The sequence below is a fragment of the Engystomops pustulosus genome, chromosome 7 (assembly GCF_040894005.1).
Source record: "Engystomops pustulosus chromosome 7, aEngPut4.maternal, whole genome shotgun sequence".
NCBI lineage: Eukaryota > Metazoa > Chordata > Amphibia > Anura > Leptodactylidae > Engystomops > Engystomops pustulosus.
This window is the reverse complement of record NC_092417.1, coordinates 30,100,885-30,125,557: the sequence shown is the minus strand read 5'-3', so window position 1 is coordinate 30,125,557 and position 24,673 is coordinate 30,100,885. Positions and strand designations below refer to the sequence as shown.

The 24,673-nt window shown below is 44.1% G+C and overlaps 1 protein-coding gene across 1 annotated transcript; it reads left to right on the top strand.

Annotated features, from left to right (window-relative positions):
• Positions 1–10,029: 10,029 nt before the first annotated feature.
• Positions 10,030–23,546, top strand: CHP1 (calcineurin like EF-hand protein 1). The gene is made up of 7 exons (XM_072115274.1): positions 10,030–10,255; positions 16,629–16,701; positions 20,332–20,412; positions 20,743–20,864; positions 21,417–21,478; positions 22,111–22,233; positions 23,053–23,546. The coding sequence occupies exons 1-7, from the start codon at positions 10,189–10,191 to the stop codon at positions 23,104–23,106; spliced, it is 582 nt and encodes a 193-aa protein (XP_071971375.1). The 5' UTR covers positions 10,030–10,188; the 3' UTR covers positions 23,107–23,546.
• Positions 23,547–24,673: the final 1,127 nt, after the last annotated feature.

Genomic DNA, 24,673 nt, shown 5'->3' with positions numbered 1-24,673 from the left:
GGCAATGGTCCTTGACGACTCAGAAGCGATCCTCAAACCATTGAGAGTTGAAGGCGGTCTGGGAAGCACTAAGGGGAGCTTCTCAATATCTGAAAGACTCCCATATCAAAGTCTACTCAGACAATGTGACGACGGTAGCTTATCTCCGCCATCAAGGGGGCACCAGGAGTCAAGACCTGTTGCATCTATCAAGGAAAATTTTCACTTGGGCAGAGAACAACATTTTGTCCCTAACAGCTATACATTTAAGAGGCAGTCAGAATGGTATAGCAGACTTCCTGAGTCGGAGGTTGATAGACCATCACGAATGGTCTCTAAACCAAGAAATTTATGGCCAGATAACACAGAGATGGGGAGTTCCAGTGTTAGACCTCTTCGCTACCAGGGAGAATACCAAAACAGGTCTTTTCTTCTCGCTGCAAAGAGATGTCTCGATCTGTCAGAGAGATGCATTCAGTCACAAGTGGGACGCACCCTTAATGTATGCCTTCCCTCCAATGCCGTTGATATCCAAGATGATACAAAAGATTATCACAGACAGAGCAACAGCGATTGTGATAGTTCCCTTTTGGCCCAAGAAGAATTGGTTTGCAACACTAAAAGCATTAGCAATAGCAGACCCAATATTACTCCCATATCGGAAGGACCTTCTTCATCAGGGACCCATATACCATCCAGACCCGCAAAACCTGAAGCTTTCGGCTTGGATCCTGAATGGGGACTATTGAGGTCTAAAGGCTTGTCAGACAGTGTGATCTCTACACTTAAGGCAAGTCGTAAACCGATAACGTTTGCTATATATTCCAAAATATGGAAGAAATTTGTAGCTTTCTGTGGAACAGCAACCCCTAATCAATTATCTCCCAATATTTCTCAGGTCCTGGATTTTCTACAAGCAGGATTTGAAAAAGGGCTAAAAACCAATACGCTGAAGGTACAAATATCAGCTTTAGGGGCGTTTTTTGATATACCTCTTGCAGATCATAGATGGATTAAGAGATTCATTAGGGCCACCTCCAGGTTGAGGCCACAACTCAAACAAAGAGTTCCTACCTGGGATCTCTCCTTAGTTCTAAACTACCTAACCGGGCCACCGTTTGAACCTCTAGAATCAGCTAGCATAAAAGATCTGACCCTAAAAGTAACATTTTTAGTAGCAATAACCTCAGCTAGACGATTGGGAGAAATACAAGCCCTCTCCATTAGAGAGCCTTATTTAAAAATATCCAGTGATAGAGTAACATTAACTCTAGACAAAACTTTTATTCCCAAGGTTTCATCTGACTTTCATCGGAATCAGGAAATCATCCTGCCTTCTTTCTGCCAGGAACCCAAAAATCCGAAAGAGATGGCCTGGCACTCCCTGGATGTTAAAAGAGCTCTGTTACAATATCTCAAACAGACTGAATCTTGGCGCCAGGATCACAATATCCTTCTTCAATATGGGGGTAGAAATAAAGGCAAAAAAGCCTCCAAAGCATCGATTGCAAGATGGATCCAATCAGTAATCAGAGCAGCATATGCAACTCAACAATTAGAGACCCCGGGGAAGGTTAAGGCGCACTCAACTCGGGCCATGGCAGCATCCTGGGCAGAGAAGAGAGGAGCGTCAATAGAGGAGATCTGTAGAGCAGCTACTTGGTCCAGCCACATGACTTTTGCAAAACATTACAGACTAGACTTACATTGTGCTAGAGAGTTAGCCTTTGGTAGAAAGGTTTTACAGGCTGTTGTCCCTCCCGAAAAAGAAATGGTTATTTGTTATATCTCCATGTGGGGCCGTCATGGGGGACGCTAGGGGAAAAGTTGAATTATTCTTACCGTTAATTCCTTTTCCATTAGTCCACCATGACGGCCCATGTATATTCCCACCCTATGTCATATTATTGCTGTAAATGTTTTTATGACTATATTGTATGTGAATGAAACATATAATAAATGGGTTGTATCCACTGCCAAGGTTCGTTATTGGAAGCCACTGGTATGTGGATGCAGGGGGGGGTGTTTTAACCTCTCCGCTTCCTGTCCCTGCAGGGTCAAGGGTCATCCTCCATGTGGGGCCGTCATGGTGGACTAATGGAAAAGGAATTAACGGTAAGAATAATTCAACTTTTCAATTAGAGGTTATTAAAAAAAAAAATTCTCATTAATGCAGTCATATGGTCCCTTAGAAACAAGACTGTGTCCTTGGATACAGCCACCTTTGCTGGAGGGATTGCACAAAGAAACAAAAGGTTTTTGTATATGAAATGCAGGTCCCTGCAGCCGTCCTGTGGCAATCATTGCTGAATCCAGGTGGTCAGGCAAGCCTCAATAGCACATGTCTGGCCGCTGCTAACAAATGTGAGGTGGTTGTATCCAAGGAAGCTACCTCGTTTCTAAGGGACAATTATGAGAAATTATCTTCACACGGGAACATTTTGTTTTAATAACAATTGAAGAAATGAAAAAACGGGAAAGGGTCCTTAACCGGTTAATTTAAAGAAACCTTCAAAGGAGCAGATTTCCCACGATCAAGGATGAATATATATAGTATCCAATCGTATGTTGGCCATGTGTACACTGCTGAAATTCTCCCAACTGGACGGATTTGTAACCCACGTGGTAAAGATTGGAGTAAATTTAGACCATATTGCAGTTTTTCAGTGTCTCAGGATCTCTTTAGATCAGTTTTAAAGGAAACCTACCACTTGATCCCGCCCAAAATGACCTCCTCACACCACCCACTGGGCTCTGTACCACTGATCCCAGGACCTATTTTGTTTAGGGACAAAAAACGATTCTATAATCTATAGAAATGAGACTCTGGCAATTCCGCGCACCTCCAATATTTAATTATGCACGTCCCATCTTCATTGCATTCCTCCTCCTTGGACTGAGAACCGGTGATGTCACTCGGCTCTCGGCACTTCTATGGCTTGTGCCAGCGGCATATAAATGTGTTCGGGCAGAGGCATGGCTCCATTTGATCTCTCGCTACGTGTGACTGCAACCTAAATGCTGCAAAAACATAACAGGGAGGGTTTGACCAAAACGGAATGCAAAACATGTGGTGCTCATTCCAAAATGCAAGCGTTTCAGTGGAAACTCCTACATGTTTTGGTCAAGCCCCTCGCAGTTGCATAGATGTTGCGTTTAGAAATGCCCAGTGTGAATGTGGCCTTAGTTTGATTTTTAACAGACGGTCCTGCAAACTTAATTTTACCTACAAAATAGATGTAATTTTTTTTTAGCTTGCTTATAGATGTAGGCAGTGCTCCAAGCCACTAATAGACTGAACCATGGGTAACCATTGTATGTTAACCATCTTCATTGTATTCAAAGCATTGTCAGCTTAGTTTTAGAAAATTATGTATTAAACACACAGGACGCGTTGCATTTTTTGGCGCATTCCAAAGGCTTTAATTGTGACCACATGCTGAGGTTACATTGCTTTTAGCAAATGCAGTGGAAACGCAATGTAACCTTAGCATGTGATCAAGGCTGAAGCCCTTGGAATAAGGCAAAAAAAAAAAAGTAACACCCTAGGCCTAGGGTGATGCCACACATGGCGTTTTTGGTCAGTTTTTAGTCCGTTTTTCCCAATTATCTTAATAGATAAACAGGTTGTAAGCAGCCAAATGTATGGTAAACAGCCAAAAACGGATGTTTAAAAATGGACCAAAAACGCCATGTGTGGCATCACCCATAGGTGTGGATAAAGCATTAGGTTGGGTTTCCTTCCATGTCAATGCACACATATGAATCATCAGCAACTTGCTTTGGGCACATGCTTTTCTGCCATTGGCTACTGTGGAAGTGCACCATTTTGACACCAAATAGTTGTACAATGAGAGTGCTAGGGGCACAAATAGGAGACGTAGAGCCCCATAGCGGCTTCTGACTGGAGCCCCCTACCCCGTCAGAAAATATACATATTTTTTACTCACACATTTATAAGCAACGGGCGAATGTACAGCTTCACGCAGGAGAGGAGGAAGGTCGGAGCCGTAACTTGGCAAAATATATGTCCTATATTTCACCACACACGGTCACAGTGCGTTGAGGCATGTGCCCACCGCAGTGGGCACGCACATGATCAGGCGCCTTAGATCGTCCGCAAATGTTGTGGCCACATTTCAGTCCCCTCTATGTTTGTGTGAATGAGCCCTTACACAGATCTGTTACAGTAAATCGCTGTCCCACGTTGCATTTTGGCTGCATTTGCAAATTGGGAACCATGCCTGCGATCGTGAACGAGCCGCCGGTTTTTTGCGTCAATTTAATGCAAAACACCGGCGGCTCGTTCCCGTTTCCATAAAAATGGCAATGCGTTCGGGCCGCAGCCCACCTCCGTTGGGCGTGGTGTGGTTTGCATTTGCAAATGCAGCCAAAATGCAACGTGGGACAGCGCCCTATGGGTGATGCCACACATGGCGTTTTTAAACTGTTTTTGGTCCATTTTTAAGCAGTCCATTAAAAAACGCATCCGTTTTTGTCAGTTTTTAATTGTGCAAATTCGGAAAACCTGTCAAAAACGGATGCATTTTTTAACGGACTGCTTGAAAACTGACCAAAATCAGTTTCAAAATGCCATGTGTGGCATCACCCTACCTGCTGACCACATGGGAGAAAGAGATGGCAGGAATTAGAGATAATTAATAATATTTATTTATATAGCGCATACAGATTACGTATCAGTCCCTGTCCCCAATTAGGGTCACAATCTAATCAACCTACCAGTATGTTTTGGAGTGTGGGAGGAAACCGGAAGAAACCCATGCAAACACGGAGGATGTGCACTATTATATACATATTATGGAGAACAATGTGCAGCAGAGTATGTGTATAATGGTGCACATCCTCCATTCTTTAGTGAGTCAGGTTGGATGCTGGGGACCCCTGCCCCTGGGGGCCCCTTAGTAGCTGCTACCGCTGTAGTAACTCCCTCTGGTGGTTACATTCACACATTCAGTTTTTCTAATGTAATGTTTGAGGTCCAAACCAGGAGTGGAGTGAAAAAAAGAGAAACTGCTTATCTCAAGCCGCTAGTATTGCATTCATAATACTATGCTAGCACACGGGAGGGGCGGACCACTGATCACATGCGATATGTTCTCACCCATTATGATCCACACCTTTTTTTGGCTACAAAAACTGCATCTGAAAAACTGAATGTGTGAACGCATCCTTACTTGAATTTCTTTTAAAGGACATCTATCATCAGGTATAGAGATGGTAGACGCCTGTTTAAGGGTTTTCAGTCTGTGTAAACGCGATGTTAACACATGTGACCGGGTGACCGCGCCCTAAAAATGAAAATACATCGGGTGACAGCACCCTAAAAATGAAAATACACCAGGTGACCGCGCCCTAAAAATGCTCCAAGAAACCCCCCCCCCCCCCCCCATTTGGCAGCACGTAAAGTTAAAACACAAAAAACATTTAGGGCGCGTTCATAACGCGACGCTAGCGCACAGGGGGCGGAGTTTGGGGCGATCGCATATGCGTTTCCAGAGAAACGCATGCTATCGGGTTATTAATCGCATGCGTTTCCCGAAAAACGCATATGCGATCGGCCCGAGCCCCACCCACTGTGCGCTAGTGTCGCGTTATGAACGCGCCCTGAGGGCGCCTTCACACGTTGCGTTTTGACCTGCGTTTTCATTGCGTTTGAAACGCATATACAACAGCTGAGGAGGGGTGATTTGCCTAATTACATCACTGTTAACGTTTCCGTTTATAAAACGCATCGTAAACGCGATGTTAACGCATGCGTTAACAAAGCTTAACGTATGCGTTATGTTAACGCATACGTTAACATTGCGTTTACAAACGTAAACGGTAATGTAATTAGGCAAATTACCTCACATCAGCTGTTGTATATGCATTTCAAACGCAACCAAAACGCAACGTGTGAACGCGCCCTTAGGGCGCGTTTTGACCTGCGTTTTCATCGCGTTTGAAACGCATATACAACAGCTGAGGAGAGGTGATTTGCCTAATTATATCACTGTTAACATTTCCGTTTACAAAACGCATCGTAAACGCGATGTTAACGCATGTGTTAACAACGTGTTAGCGTATGCGTTTTAAAGCATGCGTTAACATTGCGTTAACAAACGTAAATGGTAATGTAATTAGGCAAATTACCTCTCATCAGCTGTTCTAATGCGTTTCAACGCAATGAAAACGCGCCCAAAACGCAACATGTGAACGCACCCTCAAAAAGCCAATATGCGAAACTGATGCATTTTGCATATTGCTATGAGAAAATGCAAATGTTAACAGCAATGTAATTAGGCAATTATCCTCTCTACAGCTTGCACCAAAATTAGCAGCTTTTTCAAACATCCACATCTGAAAACTTATGACAAATCAGGTGCTCCACTGAAAATAAACAACATTATGAACTTTTTTTTTCCAACTTTATTGCTGCTGTTTTACAAAGTTCGACATGTCTGGTTTTTCACGTTTTGGTTGCGTTTACATTGCGTTTGCAAGCCCATTACAACACTTGAGGAGAATTGATTTGCCAGATTACATTATTGTTAACATTTGCATTTACAAAACACAACCATTAACGTGCTGTTAACAAATATGTCAAAATGGTGTTAACAAACACGTGTTTCATTGGAAATGGCATATGCCCTCAGAAGCCAAAATGAGATGTGAATCAGGAAGTTGTGGCCAAACAATCCGAATGTTTGTCCTTCTCAGGAGTCACACATGAGACTAATTAATAGCTGATTCACTTCCTGATTATTCTGAGTAGGGGGATGGGTGGTGTCGTAGTCCATGGTTTTCCCTAGTGTTAGGATAATGATTGTAATTGGTAGAGCACAGGGAAGCTGGGTAAGTACTTGAGATATGTCATACACGGATGGGTTAGAATGCTTCTGCTTTGGCCGCGGTCACATGTACCGCTAGGCGTCCGTTCATAACGCGACACTAGCACACAGAGGGCGTTCCTCGGCCCGAACGCACATGCGTTTCCAGAGAAACGCATGCAATCGGTTTATCAATCGCATGCGTTTCCCTGGAAACACGTGTGCATTCGGGCCGAGGACCTCCCCCTGTGCGCTAGCGTCGCGTTATGATGGACACCTAGCGGTACGTGTGACTGCGGCCTTTATGTTTCATCTCTTTTCTGATAAACCCACCCAAACCTCAGGGTGCTTTCACACGATGCGTTGCGTCACGTTTTTTGATAGGCCGCGGTCACATGTACCGCTAGGCGTCCATTCATAACACGACGCTAGCGCACGGGGGGAGGTCCTCGGCCCGAACGCACATGCGTTTCCAGAGAAACGCATGCGATCGGATTAACAATCGCATGCGTTTCCCTGGAAACGCATGTGCGTTTGGGCCGAGGACCTCCCCCTGTGCGCTAGCGTTGCGTTATGACGGACGCCTAGCGGTACGTGTGACCGCGGCCATAGTTTTTTGAGGCATTCCAAAGGCTTCAGCCTTGATCACATGCTGAGGTTAGATTTGGTTTCCACTGCATCTGCTAAAACGCAATGTAACCTCCGCATGTGATCCGGGCTGTAGCCTTTGGAATGTGTCAAAAACGCCAAAAAAATATTTGACGCATTGTGTGAACGCGCCATCAGGCTGCGTGCACATGTTCCAGTTGGATTGCATTTCTGAACCAAAACCAACTATAACGTGGGGGCTTGGCTAGATCGCATATGCGTTTTAAGTGAAACACGTGCGATAGGTAAGGAGCTCTGCGTGATTTGCAAGTAGTTTGCAGACCCATAGGGTGCGTTCACATGTTCAGTTTTTCAGATGCAGTTTAATAGTTTGCAGTTAATAGAGAGTAGGAATATGTTCTCAACCATTGTGAGAACATCCAAAACTGCATCTGAAAAACTGAATGTGTGAACGCTCCCTCAGACCTCTATTGCCTTCCCCGATCCACATCCATGATGGCGCTTTCATGTGTTGCGTTTTGGTTGCATCAAAATGCATCCATTGTCAAATGTTGACAGGGGCGTAACCTATTACAAATATCATCTTGTGCTTTGTGTTTTATTTGTAAGGTAAAACTAGTGGTACTAGTTGTGAATCTTTCCATTCTACTTTGTAGTGTTGGTTTTGGCTCATGATAACTGCAATTAGACCCGAACCTGCAAGTGTTCAATTAGATGACGAGGAAGATTTCTGTGGAGGTTGTTATCTGTCCCAGAAAGTGAGGGGGAGTGTCATCAAATAAGTTTCTATTGAACCCGAGTCAATATTTTACTAAGAAATTGAGACCTGTTAAAAGCCATTGTTTAAAACAATAGGATTGTCTGAAGGACGCGGCTTGTATGATGTCCCCCCCTGCAATGGGAAGTCCTAGCATTGTATACTATCTGATGGGGACTGATGAGACCACTGTAGAATTTCCATAGAAATGCTTCTGCACATCTTTCATATAAACGTTAACCCCTCTATGTATAATGCACTGCAGGGCGCAGTCACGTGTACCACTTTGAAGTCGATTTAATGTGCACAGGGGCATGCCACAGGCTGATGTGTTTCTATGGCCGTGGTTCCATGTTCCGCTCGCGTCGCATTTATAACGCAACGCTAGCGCACAGGGGGCGGACCTCGGGGCTAAATTAACAGCTATGGAGTCTGGAGCACCTCAGGCTCATCTCTATTGTTTTTAAAGCGTTCTTTTTGTATCAAATTTCCTTTTTTATTTTTGGACATGTGCCCACTTTCCCCTCCTTTTTTGCTGCAGACATTATCCCGTTAACATTGTGGCAGCCCTGTGAACAGGGTGCATTATTGAATGGGGGTACAGTAAATTGGCTGTGGGCTCTATGAATATTATAACCCCTACAAGTCCATAGCTCCCTACCGTCCCGTATTCAGCGGGATAGTCACGGCTTTTGGGCACATGTGTTTTGGTCAAATTCTCTTCCCAATTTTGTTTTGGATGCATTTAAAAACGCAAGAAAAACACCACGTGGGAAGGTGCCCTCAGGTGGCAGGAAGGGGCCTGGGCGATCCAAGGGGAGAAGCTACCGTTGGATGACCCCACCCCGCCATCCAGGAGGAGGAGGCTGGAGGACATGAGGAGGCTGGAGGACATGACATGAGGAGGCTGGAGGACATGACATGAGGAGGCTGGAGGACATGACATGAGGAGGCTGGAGGACATGACATGAGGAGGCTGGAGGACATGACATGAGGAGGCTGGAGGACATGACATGAGGAGGCTGGAGGACATGACATGAGGAGGCTGGAGGACATGACATGAGGAGGCTGGAGGACATGACATGAGGAGGCTGGAGGACATGACATGAGGAGGCTGGAGGACATGACATGAGGAGGCTGGAGGACATGACATGAGGAGGCTGGAGGACATGACATGAGGTGGCTGGAGGACATGACATGAGGTGGCTGGAGGACATGACATGAGGTGGCTGGAGGACATGACATGAGGTGGCTGGAGGACATGACATGAGGTGGCTGTAGAAGGAGGTTTGAGGAAAGGAGTTCACTGTTCACAATATGAGGGAGGATGGAGGACGGGTCTAAATTATTTTATGCACTCTTGTGGATGGGGCTATAGGCATGGGTTGGGACTTTTTGTCCCTCTTTCTCTCACCCAAAAGTTGGTAGAAATGATAATCTGTAAATCACTTCCTACATATGGTAATAGACCCATCCTGGGGGATGGAGGATGCTCTCCCTTCTGCCTGCTTTCAATCTGTGGTTTTGGGACCTTTGTAGGACTTTAAAGGGTGAAAGTCCTGTTTCTTCTTAACATTTTGATGGGTGTCCATGAACCCCCTAGAAGGCTTGGGCCCTATACCGTACTATACTACCTATATTATAATCCACTACTGACTGTAAAGTTATAGGTAATGTGGGACACGTGATCATTCTGTCCACACACCACGGTAGAAATCTGGGCATCAGATAGGAAAATTGCCGCCTGTTCATGTAACCCCCAGCAGAGGGCGCTCCTATAACTAATACATCTAGTATGTAACCGCGCAAGTGCGGAAGACCTAGTCCAAGCCCCGCCCCCTGGCTGATCACCTGGCCCCGCTGCTTGTATTTCCTCGTCAGTCGCGGGTGGGCGGGCTCTGAGGTGTTTTGTGGGCGTGGTTTTGACGCCTTCTGCCGGCTTCCCCCTTGAGTATAAATACAGGGGGCTCAGCGGCTCCTCTCAGTGACAGACCGGAAGCGGCGGCAGTGAGGATGGGCTCCCGGGCGTCTACACTGCTGAGGGACGAGGAGATAGAAGAGATCAAGAAGGAGACCGGATGTAAGTCATTACACGTCAGTGTAGGGGGAGGCTCTGCCAATGCTGAGGGTTGTAGTCCTGTCACTGATGAATGGGTCACCTGCATGACATGACGCAGTGTTATAGTGTCACTTACAGTGTAATACAATGGAGTGTGATAATCCGCCCGCAGAGTACGGCGTGTTCTGTCCTGGGGCCAGGACTGTGTTCACACTACAGTAATGGAAACTGCCGTCATAGATACCTGCGGGGTCTGTCCTCCTGATCACTGCTGCAATTTTCCACTTGCTTCTATGACAGGACTGTGCGGGGAGCTGGGGCCATAAATACATTCTCTTATCCAGGACTTTGGGGCTTCAGGTTTATTTTTTTTTTTAAATCACACAAACCCCTTAACAAATAAAGATTTATTTCTGCAGCGCTGTACAGATCATGGGGGACGTGTACAAAAATAATAAACCATGGTCAGATAGAACCACAGGACTGAGAGCCCCACAAGAGCTTACAATCTATGAAGCTCCAGCGACCGATCAAACCTAGCAAGTGCCCCTGATCACCGCTGTGCGCTGCTACGTTTAGATATTTATATATAATTATAGACACATACGGTAGATACAGGCAGTCAACTTCTTAAGAACTCCCGACTTACAGACGACCCCTAGTTACAAACAGAACTCTGGATGTTGGTAATTTACTGTACTTTAGCCTTAGGCTACAGTAATCAGCTGTAACAGTTATCACAGGTGTCTGTAATGAAGCTTTATTATTAATCCTGGTTCCCAACATTTTTAAAAATCAATAGAGACCAAAAAAAATTCTGGCTGGGGTAACAATTATAAAGTTTACAGTTCCGACTTGCATACAAATTCAACTTGGGGGAAAAAAACCTACAGAACCTATCCTAAACGTAACCTGGGGACTGCCTGTATATATTATTATTTTCATCTTATTCAGAAATTTTAGCTGAGATCTTTAATAACAATTTTCAATTAAACAATTTGACAAGACCTAAACGGGGTAAAACCTGCAGGTTCTCTTTAACTGCCGGCCCCCTCAGGTAGGGGATGAAATATCCTTTCTAGAATTCCCATCTCAACAGTCTACCAATGGAGTGAGGTAAACATGACTCTTCTCACCTCTGTCAAATGAGATGAGTCAAGTTTAGTGGGTGCAGGGGGAGCTCCTGTATTCTTTTCTATAGCACCTAGGATCATACTGTCAAACAAAACTTTGTGTCTTCTTTAAGATAAGAATCTCATCTTTCATATCGCATCAGGTTTATGGCTTTGTGAGCGACAGAACCAGAGATACAGACAACTGAAGACAGTCAGGAATACAAGCTGCAGGTGAAGATCCAGTTCCTCCCTACTTTGTAGCTGCCTGTATGTCCAGTTCTGTACAACCATAAGCATGATGGGTTCTAAAAGATGAGATAAATATATTTTATGACACAAAAAAAAACTTTTTGGTGCTATAGAACAGACGTTCTGAAGTGTTTCTCCCCCTGCAAGCACTAAACCTGACTCATGTGAAAATGGGATGAGAAGAGTCATATTTGTCCTGACTTTGGGAGATTTTTTTATTTTCTAGGTAAATGGGTGAGATTTCACCCTAGAAAGGACATTTCATTCCCTAACTAAGGGGGTGGGTAGTTTAGTGGGGTAAAACCTGGTGACTGGTTCCCCTTAAATACCCCCGCCCCTAAGTAATTTTTAGGTGAGAGCACTGCGTACAAGTGTAAAGGGAAGAGACAAGTTCACTGATGGTGTAGTAGGTTATGAATTAATGTAACGGAATTCCGAAAGATCCTATAGGTGGATTCTCACCTTTTTACAACCACACGCATCGCTTAGGGTGCATTCACATGGCTGTCTGGGGGGGGGGGGGTGTATATGTGGCCGTATATACGTCCCCATAGGCGCCAATGCCGTACATGGGGAAAAGATAGGCAGGCTCTATCTTTCCCTGTGTGTGCAGCCGTGCTTTTCTCTCTCAGGAGGGGTCACCACCTCCTCATCTCCAGTGCTATGCCCGCCTGGCGGGCATACGACTGTGTGAATGTACCCTCAATGTAAGGACTACAGTCCTATGATCCGTGGTGCAGCTAGTGGGGTTCCGATCCAGGGTATTCGGGAAGTAGTTTTACAGAGAAGTGAGTCTGCAGCGCAGGCTCAAGAGATAAATTCAGGGTGCTCCTCTGATGGAGGTGAATTTCTTTTATTAAAATAAGTTCATAGTCATTTACCATGAATTTTCTCCTAACCGGTCCGAACCAGACCAGACTGAAGGCTTCAAAGCCGAAATGCATCTTGTATTCCTTTGTTTCCTTTAATGAGTAAATTCACATAAAACGCGGCGTAAAGCGCATTTCTGTTCTGATGTGTACCAGTCATTAGTGAACCATCTGTTTCGGACCCAGAACGCGTCTCGTAGTATTTTCTGAATTTTTTTTTTTTTTTATTTACCTGTGAATTTATCTTCAAGGAAACCTACCATCACGGATCTACCTAATAAGTTAGGTTCTTGTATTCTTTCCAAGCTATTTTTTCATGACGCCTTTAGTGTACCAGAACTTTTTATCTTCTCTTTTCACAACTGTTTTTTTTAATCTTATAACTTTTATATATGCAAATTTTTTTGCGGCTACTGGGGTTTGAAGTGGGAGCTACGTCTATACTACGCCCCAGTAGCCTCTTTCAATCCCTCCTGTCTTCAGTGTGCAGCTCACTTGTCTCCAAAGCTGGAGTTCTGCGCATGCGCAGAACAGGAGCCTGGCACCGGATCTTCCTTATTAGATTGATCTGTGATGGTAGGTTTTTCTTTAATAAATTATATTCACCTCCATCTGATGAATGCTCTAAAGTGGATTTTTCTTCTGATCCTGCCCTGTAGATCTACTGCATAGTGTTAAAGTACAGTGGTTATAATAGACTTCCATTCGTAAAAGATTAGAGTTCCCATTGGTCAGACAACTCTTGGAATTTTTGTTAAAATTGGCCTACCCTCTGATGGGTTGTCCTGACACCTTCTCTCACTAGCAGAGAGGTGGAGGGTTGTAAGAAAGATTGGTCAATTTCAACGTCCACGATTATCTCGATGCTGGTGATACATGGTCTGGAATCGCCTTTGGTGGTCCACATGGATTCCCACAAAGCTAAAAACAAAATTTGGCCTGTTTAGTTTAAAAATTACCAAAAAGATGCATTATGCACCTGAATGGTGCATCGGACTTGTGAATGGGAAAAGGGGGGTTTAGCCGTACGTGTGGGTGTCTGTGTAAATACAGTCAAGGGCAAGTAGAATCTGCGAGCACTTACCTGCTGTAATCCGAGGTGTGTTACATCCAGAGCAGGGTCCTCTCCTTCTTGTCTCTGTGTTTGCTGATATGTAAGAGGCTGTTTGTACAGTCTTGTATATCCCTGTCGGTTAATTGCCTCGCCGATTGCGATATACTGATGCTATATAAATAGCAGATACCGGCCTGCTCCCTTTTATTTGTATTTTGTTTGGATTAAAGGATTATTGTACCAGGGCACCGCCCGGGGAACGATATTACTGCAGTGGTGCCAGTTTCCTGGGAGTGTGGTCAGTAGGTGTATGGCTTTTCTCTGCCAGTGTTTTCTGCAATGAAGAACCCCCATACACAGTAAAGAGGAACCTATTTCTGTGGGATCAGGTAACTCTTAAGTCAGGGGCACACGACCGTGGAGGGCTGGCCAGATTTCGAGGACCGGTGTTAAAGCAGAGGGCTGGGAGTGCCTTCCTTGTTTCATACAGCAATATGATGCATGGATTCCCATCCTCTGCACTGTGAATGACAGACAACCCACAGTCATGTGCACTGGCATAATGATCCTATCCTCCCTAATCCTTAGGTTGTCTGGAAGATAAGCCACTGGCACAGTCTTATCCCTCTGGAAACTCGGGCATACTTGGCTAAACTGGGTGTGCATAAGGGAGTTGGGCAACATAAACACCTTGTTTTACCCCTTTGTTGCAGGGGATACCTTATGAATCCTCCTGATGTATCCTTACAACATAGGGCAAGACAAGGACTCACTGTACGCAAATACAGCGGATACGGTGTCCCGTTTGGGATAAGTCATCCCTAACTGAAAGCTGACCCCCAGTAATTTCACTGTTGCATGCACAATTTTATCACTGAACCCCCAGAGTGTATGCTCAGCAGAAGTCACGGATGGATGCCATAACATTGCATCCGTCCCCCATAGCTTCCGATGGCCTCCGCTGAGCATACGTGTTGCTTCATCTTAACATCCTATGTTTCCTGCAGCATATGATGTACACTCACCGGCCACTTTATTAGGTACACCTGTCCAACTGCTCGTTAACACTTCATTTCTAATCAGCCAATCACATGGCGGCAACTCGGTGCATGTAGACATGGTCAAGACAATCTCCTGCAGTTCAAACCGAGCATCAGTATGGGGAAGAAAGGTGATTTGAGGCCTTTGAACGTGGCATGGTTGTTGGTGCCAGAAGGGGTGGTCTGAGTATTTCAGAAACTGCTGATCTACTGGGATTTTCACGCACAACCATCTCTAGGGTTTCCAGAGAATGGTCCAAAAAAGAAAAAACATCCAGTGAGCGGCAGTTCTGTGGGCGGAAATGCCTTGTTGATGCCAGAGGTCAGAGGAGAATGGGCAGACTGGTTCGAGCTGATAGAAAGGCAACAGTGACTCAAATCGCCACCCGTTACAACCAAGGTAGGCAGAAGAGCATCTCTGAACGCACAGTACGTCGAACTTTGAGGCAGATGAGCTACAGCAGCAGAAGACCACACCGGGTGCCACTACTTTCAGCTAAGAACAGGAAACTGAGGCTACAATTTGCACAAGCTCATCGAAATTGGACAGTAGAAGATTGGAAAAACGTTGCCTGGTCTGATGAGTCTCGATTTCTGCTGCGACATTCGGATGGTGGGGTCAGAATTTGGGGTCAACAACATGAAAGCATGGATCCATCCTGCCTTGTATCAACGGTTCAGGCTGGTGGTGGTGGTGTCATGGTGTCTTTGGGCCCCTTGGTACAACGCCACAGCCTACCTGAGTATTGTTGCTGACCATGTCCATCCCTTTATGACCACAATGTACCCTGTAACATCTGATGGCTACTTTCAGCAGGATAATGCGCCATGTCATAAAGCTGGAATCATCTCAGACTGGTTTCTTGAACATGACAATGAGGTCACTGGACTCAAATGGCCTCCACAGTCACCAGATCTCAATCCAATAGAGCATCTTTGGGATGTGGTGGAACGGGAGATTCGCATCATGGATGTGCAGCCGACAAATCTGCGGCAACTGTGTGATGCCATCATGTCAATATGGACCAAAATCTCTGAGGAGCTTCCAGCACCTTGTTGTATCTATGCCACGGAGAATTGAGGCAGTTCTGAAGGCAAAAGGGGGTCCAACCCGTTACTAGCATGGTGTACCTAATAAAGTGTCCGGTGAGTGTATACTGTGCAGGCAGAGATAATAAGGAAGCCCCAGCTGCCTGTATATGTCTGTAGATACGCTCGGCACATGCATCTGGACACGCAACCTTAATTTTGCATGTAAGGTTTTGGTCAGGTTAGGTCAGCACGAACAGGAGTGGCCGGTACTGATGCTATATATCTGAATAGGCTGATGCTGCAGACTCTTGACCTGTGAACTGGTAGTCTGAGGTTTTTTCCTCCTCTCAGCGTTGGTTTCATTGATGGTCTGTCCTGGTGGATTGTGTAAGATTGTGGCTTTGATTTCCTGCCAGTGAGCTTAGCGGCTAATGCTTCTGGCACCTCTCTGAGCTCGTAGATGAAATATCTGCTGTGTAATTGGCTGAAGAATCTGCTGAAGATGTGAGATCTCTGCTAGTGGCATTTATACATGGGGGGGGGGGGGCACGTACTTGTCTGAGGTTTTTGTGTATGGCTCCCCTCTGTAACCACCAGCTACAATACTGAGCTGTCTGTCTGTCCCATAGAAAGGTGCAGCAGTGTGCAATATCGTCTTATATAGGAGGAATAAGGAGTCTTATCTATGCTAATTGTCGTTGTTGCCTGCAGGTTTTGTGGTGGCTCCTTGCATCATACATCACTGATGCTTGAGTCCTGTTGTGAGGTCAATCCAGGATTCACATGCTGACCAGTTGTCTCTAAATAGGAGCTGGGGGTTGCAGTTCTATAACCAGCCACTAGGGAGAGAAAGGGACTGGACTTCTGGCTAGGTTCTGTTGTTCTGGCTATTCTGTAGATAAGCTACAAATTTGGAAAACTCCATTCAGTGTGGAAATAACTGCACTTTGGCTCTCTAGGGCAAAATAAAAGCGCACACGTAGAAAATATAGTTAAAATCTGAACTTTACAAATGTATTTTTTTTTCTCTTCTAGTTTCGCACAGCCAGATAACACGTCTGTACAGCCGCTTCACCAGCCTCGACAAAGGAGAAAATGGCACGTTAAGGCAAGTCATTAAGGTTTATAGCTCTTAAACCCATCTCTTATCCATGTCTCTGGAATTGTTAAATGTTCTGTAAGTTTTTATTTTTAGGCTTTTAATGGCTTTGTGCATAATGTTACAGCTTGTATAGAGCCATCGCTTATCTTACTGCCTGTTATAGTCTAGTTTTGTTATATTGCCCTTACTGTAAGATGCAAGTTCTTATATTGTTACACAAGACAAGGACTGAACTCCCCAGGATGAGTATTGACGGTTCTTTTATGCAGGCACTTATTCTACAAAGCAGACATTGCATTAAAGGGGGGGGCTGCATAAAAAAAATAAACTAGTACTTTCCTCTTATTTACAAGGGACTCGGACAACTTCCAGGAGGCCTGGCGTGCCCACCCATCACTATGTCCCAGTGCTGTATCAGGCCTGTATCAGTTGTCCAACCAGAGCTGCCGTTCCCCTTGTAAACATAAGGGCATGGCACGGAGGGACCGCAGCACAGGACACTGAGGGCACCAGATGAAGGAAGTATCACTTTAAGAAATATTTTGTATATACAGCCCGCTCACTATTTTTAAGCTTGTACAGGCACAAGGCGGAGATTTTTCTCTTCTGCAGTCCTGACCATGGGCGGCCCTGATGGAAGGTCATAGGACCTTGAAGAGCTTCATCAGGGAGGAGCCCTGCCTGTCCCCAGGGGCACTCTACGCTCATGCACTCAGGGCCGTTAGCAGCCCATGATAAAAAATAATCTTTATAAAGTGCCATCAAATTACTTCGGAGGAGATGCATGCAGGGAAGATGTGATGTGTGCATGTCTGTAGACAGATCACTGATCATGGAGATCCTAACAGCTGTTGCCATTATATGTGATCTGCATAAAGAAATGGCAGGGGACACATAGCAGCGTTATTTCCACAATTTTTTTTCTCCTAAAAAGCTGCACGTTTAGTCAACACAGCACCCATCTCTTGTTGGTGGCGTCGGCCATTGCTTGGGCTGTCAAGGGTGGCGGCTTCAGCCATAATCTGGTCTAGGGAGGGCAGCAGCATAAGCCATAGTCAAGTCTGGGGGAAGGGGGCGACTGGCGTTGGCCATAGTGTGAAGGTTGAACTTTCTGAGGATACCAAAAAAAAAGGTTGTGCTACCTTAGGGTGGTGTCACACGGCCCGTTTGTAAACATGCGTTTTCAGTCTGTTAAAAAACGCATCCGTTTTGACCATTTTTGTCTGTTGTTCCCACTTATCTTAAGATGCGTTTTCAAAAACGCATGCATTTTTTTATAACGGACTGAAAACGCATGCTTCAAAATGCCACTTGTGACACCACCCTGACTGACTGTGGGTGTGAAGATTTGCCAGTGGCACATTGTAATAGATCATATGTAAAATCCTCATATTCTAGTATAGTAATACAATAGGCGAACCCTCACAGGTCAGACATTTGTCTACTATCCTCTGGACAACCCTTTTAAGCAGATACTTGACCCCTGATGTATGCCAAGGGAGGTTGCACAGTCCAAGTTTTCTAAAGTTTTTCTTTTTTTCTTCTCTTTATGTGGAGAGCTCTTGGTAATCCATGGGGTGGGGGCTCTGTAGTTTTGTTTTTTTTTTTTTTTTTCTTTGTGACCCTACTAGCAGAGGTGACTTGCCGGGGTAGAGTTGGGGGCACCTGGCAATGACTTGATTATCAGCCATGATGTTTTATTACACGGTCTCTGACCCAAGTTTGCAGCTCAGGACCGCACACGCCACACACTTGAGGACAAGGTCCTAGAGGGGTTAATCGGGTGGTTTTTCACATCAGCATTACTAATTGCCCTCCAGATGTAATTATGGCATGGTGCTGACCATTAATTGCTTTCTCAGTAGCTAATTGCTTGCCGTAATGGCTTGACATTTAATTAAAGAGCCGGAGTTATGTAAGGCATGCCATTATCTTGTTTCTCTGCAGCCATTCAGTCACTTTTTAACCCTATAAAAGTGTGCAGTCACATAAAGTCTGAACCACATGACCAGGTAGTTTTTATAAACCGGTTTATTGTGTGGAGATGAACTCTAGTAACTTTTACACGTCTTATTTTTATCTCCGGTGCTTCGTATAAAGTGGGGCTTTACTATCACTACGCTGCCGGGGTGCGTGTTGCATGTAGTTTCATTACATTTTACAGTGTGTTTATATAAATGTGACAGACGCAAAGTTAACGCATTGTTTATAGAGTGAATGTAATTGTTTTTAAAATGTGTTAACAAATGCACTGTTTAAATGTTAGATACACAGTTTTTTTTCGAGTCCTATAGTATCAGATAAAGCAGTGTTCACACACAGTACATAAGTGCTTGCCAGTAGTCGGACCACCCTCAATGATTTTGATATCCTAGTCTGATATGACAAAAATATCCATCCTATATACAATACTTGGTTCTTTTTGGAATCTCTCCTGGCTTTGGCATCAAATAGTGATGGTGCACAAGTCACTGGCGTCCTACTATACATGGCAGCCCCTGGCGTCCTGCAGTAAGCCGGGTACTTGGCACATGGATGGGACGGTTCGGGTTTCTGCTGCCAGTGTTCCTGCCTCCCGGGTTGCGTGCGTCCCCTGTCTTGCTGCTTATCTCCCTGCTCTTTTTATTTAACCATTTGTCTTTCTTAAACGTGACGCCGGAGTGAACTTTGCTCAGTTGGATGTAATAAAAGTAAAGGTTGGGTAACCACAGGGCAGCAGCACAATGCTGTATACACCGTCCTCTCCATAACTAGGGTGCAGAAAAATCACTAGCGCTCCAGCTTCAAGGCTGTTTGCATAAGGTATGGATTGGAATAGTATAAAGATTAATCTTCACAAGACACTTTTTGCGTAAATCAATATCCTCTGAAGTTTTCTCCAGATCAGATTGAAAGCGGTGTCTATATGGAGCATTCCCCCACAGGGGGGTTTAATTAACACTGGAAAATCCTTTTTAAGTACGCATTGACACTTGATAAAAGGCTGATCTGGAAGTGTTATATGATCGGGAAATTACCATCAAAATCGAGAGTAATAAACCAGATGTATAAACTCCAGGCACCGTGACTGTTCTAATCTTATATTTGTTATCCATGGCCGCCGCCTTTCTAAAATTACGTTTTTAAATGACGCTAATCAGCCAGAAGGGCTTTAACAGAGCCCCTCAGAGCTCTGGATTCACATGCTGTTGCACTTTCCCACTATGTGCTGCTGCACTGAGAATACAGCAGAAAGACTGGGGAACAAGGGAGACAATGTAACAGCCTCCAGCATGGAGGGACTCTTTTTACGCCCCTAGAGCCCTTCTGGCTCATTAGCATAATTATAAAAGTTGCTTTTAGAAGGAACAAGGCCATGGAGAACAAATATAAGAAGATTACCACAGTCCTGGTTCCTGGATATATGAATAAGTGCCCCTGGTTTATCATGAAGGATCTTGATGGCAGATTTCCTTTAAGGATTTTCGTCTCCAGAGAAGAGACGTCTGTAACGTGGTCTCCCTTGTACAATGGCAGCTGTGTTCCCTACCGCCCTAGTACAGCTCAGGGTGTTTGTCCTATCTTATTCAAGATCATTGCTACTGGATAACTCCGCTCTAACTGTTTGGTTATTACATTTACTTTTCTCTTCCACAGCCGGGAAGATTTCCAAAGAATTCCAGAACTCGCAATTAACCCTCTGGGCGATCGGATCATAAATGCATTTTTCAATGAAGGGTAAGTACATGTACATCTATAGTGTGTGTATACTATATACTGTATACTATATACATGAAGAACACAGTATGATCATAAGGGCTGGCATAGCAATATTCAGAAAGTTGATGCTTCCATAAACTTGATTGATTTGGGATGGAGCATATTGGGGAGGAATGTGAGCTGATGACGGCCTTTACAGACACTACTATTAGCTGTATGGTCGTTGTGATATGTCTCTAAAGAGAGAACTTACAAAATAGTAATAAAAACTGCTTTCTTGTCTTATCATTGCTTGCTTTCATTTATAATATAATAATAATAATTAAAAAAAAAATTCTAAACTTTAAGGGAGGACCAAGTTAACTTCCGCGGCTTTATGAGGACGCTCGCACATTTCAGACCGATTGAAGATAACGAGAAATCGAAAGATGCCATGGAGCCTCTGAACAGTAGAAGCAACAAACTTCTGTGTAAGATTTCATTTTGGAGCCTTCTCTTATTACTAGGATTTCCCAAATAGGAGACTGAGGGGTAGTTCCTTCTTAAAACTTTTTATTGCAGTTACCCTCTTAGGTTTTCCTTTTTAATTAATCTGTTTAATTTGATTTCTGTCCACCTACAATTTCCCCTTTTTTAGTTTTGTGTGCTGAGTCACGTGAACCCATTGACTTTGACTAGATTCTCCTATCCATAAGGTCTGTCAGACCAGAAATACAGTGTCATCCTACTCATCCCACCTCCCCAAGTGCCGCTTCAGAAGCCGCACAGGGTCTTGTGCCATTGGAATTCTGGGATTTGTAGTAAAATGGAGCTCTGCTCTGTAGTCGTGTCTGGAGAGGAGGGGTGAAAAGAAATGGAGATCAAGATGGTGTATTATACTATTTGATATGGTGTGAAAATCTTACCGCCGTGTTTTAAGTCGATATTCCCGAGTTTTCCCATTTACTATGACCTTGTCAGGCTTTTTGATATGACGATAAAACGCTTTTTGATTCTCACTAAAACTTTTTTTCACTTTTCAGTTGCATTTCGGCTTTACGACCTGGATAAAGATGACAAAATCTCCCGGGATGAACTTCTGCAGGTGACTGATTTTATGTATTGAAGTTTTGTGATGTGTCATGTTTTTAGAATGTGGAAACTAGTGATGGCGTCCACTCCCTTGTTTGCATATAAACATTTAGTGTTTTTAATGCATCCATACAGTGTGTTGTCAGTAGACAATATAATTATCGTTGCTGTGCTGTCACTTATCACACATCCGCACCTCCACTGCAGGTGACTATTTTATTTTTTTTTTTTTTCACCATCTTCTCTCCTGGGTCCAATTGCAGAGACCGTCAGCAATCGATCAGATCTCTATGCTATGGATAAGTGTGAACTATGACACAACCTCCTTGAAGAGTCAGAAAAATCATCTCAATTTATAAGTTTAGTTTAGATATATTGCCCACCTACATTCTGTATTTAATGACCCTTTAGGTGCATTTTACAAAACGTTCCACCCTCCAAAGGACTTTTAGAAATATCTCCTGTGTGATTGCTTCAAAGTAGTTTCTTCCTATAGTAAAGGGATTTATTGAAATGCAAACATGAGAAAGATGTCCCGGATAAACTTGTTCTACCTTCAGTTTCTTTGCTTGTTTTCTTCTTCCTGCAAATTTGGCACCTAATGGGTATATAAACTAGTTATGGCTTTGTTTTATTCTCCGCTAGGTCCTGCGAATGATGGTGGGAGTGAACATATCGGATGAGCAGCTAGGTAGCATCGCTGACCGCACTATCCAGGAGGCTGACCAGAATGGAGACTGTGCCATTTCCTTCTCTGAATTTGTTAAGGTGTGCATTTATGAGGCTTTTCACATCACCATTGAATTCTTTGGATGCAATCTGTCAAAACTGTTGACAGATCCATGCTTTGAAGGGGTTGTCTAGGACTGACCTGTCATTAAATGTGAATGGGGACCCTACAACTGCACCCCTGAGTGGCCCATTAATATTCACACACTATACATGAGAAATGTGGTTTGCAGATCCAAAGAAAAAGGAATCGAGGAGTCTCCTGGCTTGGACGGCTGTGCCAAGTTGGATAATCTCCTCTTTACTTTGAAGCAGTTACCAGCAGGGTCATCGCAGTAGAGCGCCCCTCTCTGGTCAACTGTTTGGGAGACTGATATCCCAGACAAAGCAGGTGAAAAAGCTAAATTATAATTAAGTGGGTAACCTCCTATTAAAGTGTTGCTAAAACTGGTTTAGCACCTGTGCCTGCAGGGGTATAGGAGGAACTAGTGTTCTTGTGTTCACTGTTAACCTCTTAGTGGCAGCAGTCCAAGGTGCCTGTGTCTCCCAGTGACTGGAGTGCAAAACTTAACTACTATTTAAAGGGATTTTCCCACAAACTAAAGTTGGGTCCTATCCACAGGATAGGGCCCAACTTGCTGATCAATGGGGCTCTCAATGTTGAGACCCCCACAGATAACAAAAAACGAGGGGTCCGCCAGACGGCCACGCATGACCGTTCTGCTCCATTAATCTCTATGGAGCTGACGGCGATTGGAGAGTGCGGCGCTCTGCAATTACTGTCGGCTTTAAACCCCTTTAACATGGATTTCTGTAATTCTCCCCATGATTAATTTGGGCTGCCTTTTGTTCTTTCAGGTTCTGGAGAAAGTAGACGTTGAGCAGAAGATGAGCATACGATTTCTACATTAACCCATCTCGCCTACGTAGATCCAACAGTAGAGTTAGACGACGTAATCTTCAGATAAGGGACGACATGATTAGGAGCACAACACTACTGCCGCAATATTGTTTCCTGTCTGACGTGCTACTGTAACTTTACAAGTTATTACTCCTTAATTTATGTTTTTTTTTGTTTTTTCTGTTTGTTTTTTGGCAAATACTGAAAACACTTTAGTTCATGGAAAACCTGGACAGAAAGCAGAGAAACTGAAACCATTCTGCAGCCATCTCTGTGCCTTTTTTATCAGTTGCTTTGTGAATGTTGTAAGACTGTGTACAAAGTGGTATTCTTATACTCTGAGCAAAACGCGCCTTGTATCTTTATAATGATCCTGAATCGTCCGCCTTTAAAAAAAAAAAAAAAAAGTCTATTCCTTTTATTAATTTAAATATCCAGTTGCTATTTTTAACGCAATCGGCATGTGTACACGTGTAATTGTAAATAAAGTTTTGAGAATGGAGAAGATGATTAAACCGGGTGTAGGATTGGTCTTTTGGAGAGAGAGTTGCAGCTTCAAGATCGTTAATTTACATCTATGTAGTAAAAGCTCTGCCGCTGGATTCATCAAAAACAGTTAATGGTTTTTATTGGAACTTTTTTGGAGAAATTACTCCCTGTAAGTTTCTTTCCTTTAATAATTATTATTGGGATGCCTTCTGTGCACAGCCAAAGCAATTTAAATGTCTGGTCTGGAGTGTGACTCTTCCATTCTGGTTCACAAACACTTGTTTCATTCTTTAGTTTATAACGTGTGTACTTTTGGGCCATTACCTTGTTATATCACCATTGTCTTGGAAGTCATGGACTGTGGACCTTACATTCTTGTGGAAAGTGTTGTGATACACCTTTCAATTCATTGTTCCATCAATGACCCTGTGTCCTGTTCTTGAGATTGATTACCAGGGCAGTTTCTAGGTTAAATTATGATAGTGTTTTTTTTGTTTTGTTTTTTTTCCCCATTACATTGTGAGGACACATCAGGGCTGATTCTGACGTGTCCTTATGTTTGGCACAGACATCCCACTATATACACCCCTGAATGTAGGGGGAGGAGTGAACTGGCAATTGGCTGCTGTCAATGTACAGAGTGTTTTTCACCAGGTGCGAGGTACAGTGGTCAGACGGGGGCAACAATCCATACCGCAATCTGTACTAGCACCAATCGTGAGTGCTGCAATATGCAGCAAACCCCTCCTCTATATGACAAGTGCTAACCCCATGATCCCTTCTTATACAGCATTAAGAGCTCCGCGCTGTACTATTATGGTGCAGTGTGTTAACTGGTTAGAAGAGATCTCCAGTCACAGCAGATTCATTGCATTCTGCCTCATGCAGGGCCTGAAGGGGGGAGCAGGACTCTAGGTTCTAGGAATACAATGAAAATGGGCCATGTTCCTCTAGGGCAGTGATGGCAAACCTTTTAGACACCGAGTGCCCAAACTACAAGCAAAACCCACATGTTTTTCGCAAAGTGCCAATGCAACAATTTAAGCAGTAACTTATTACTCCGTACACACACACACACACACACACACT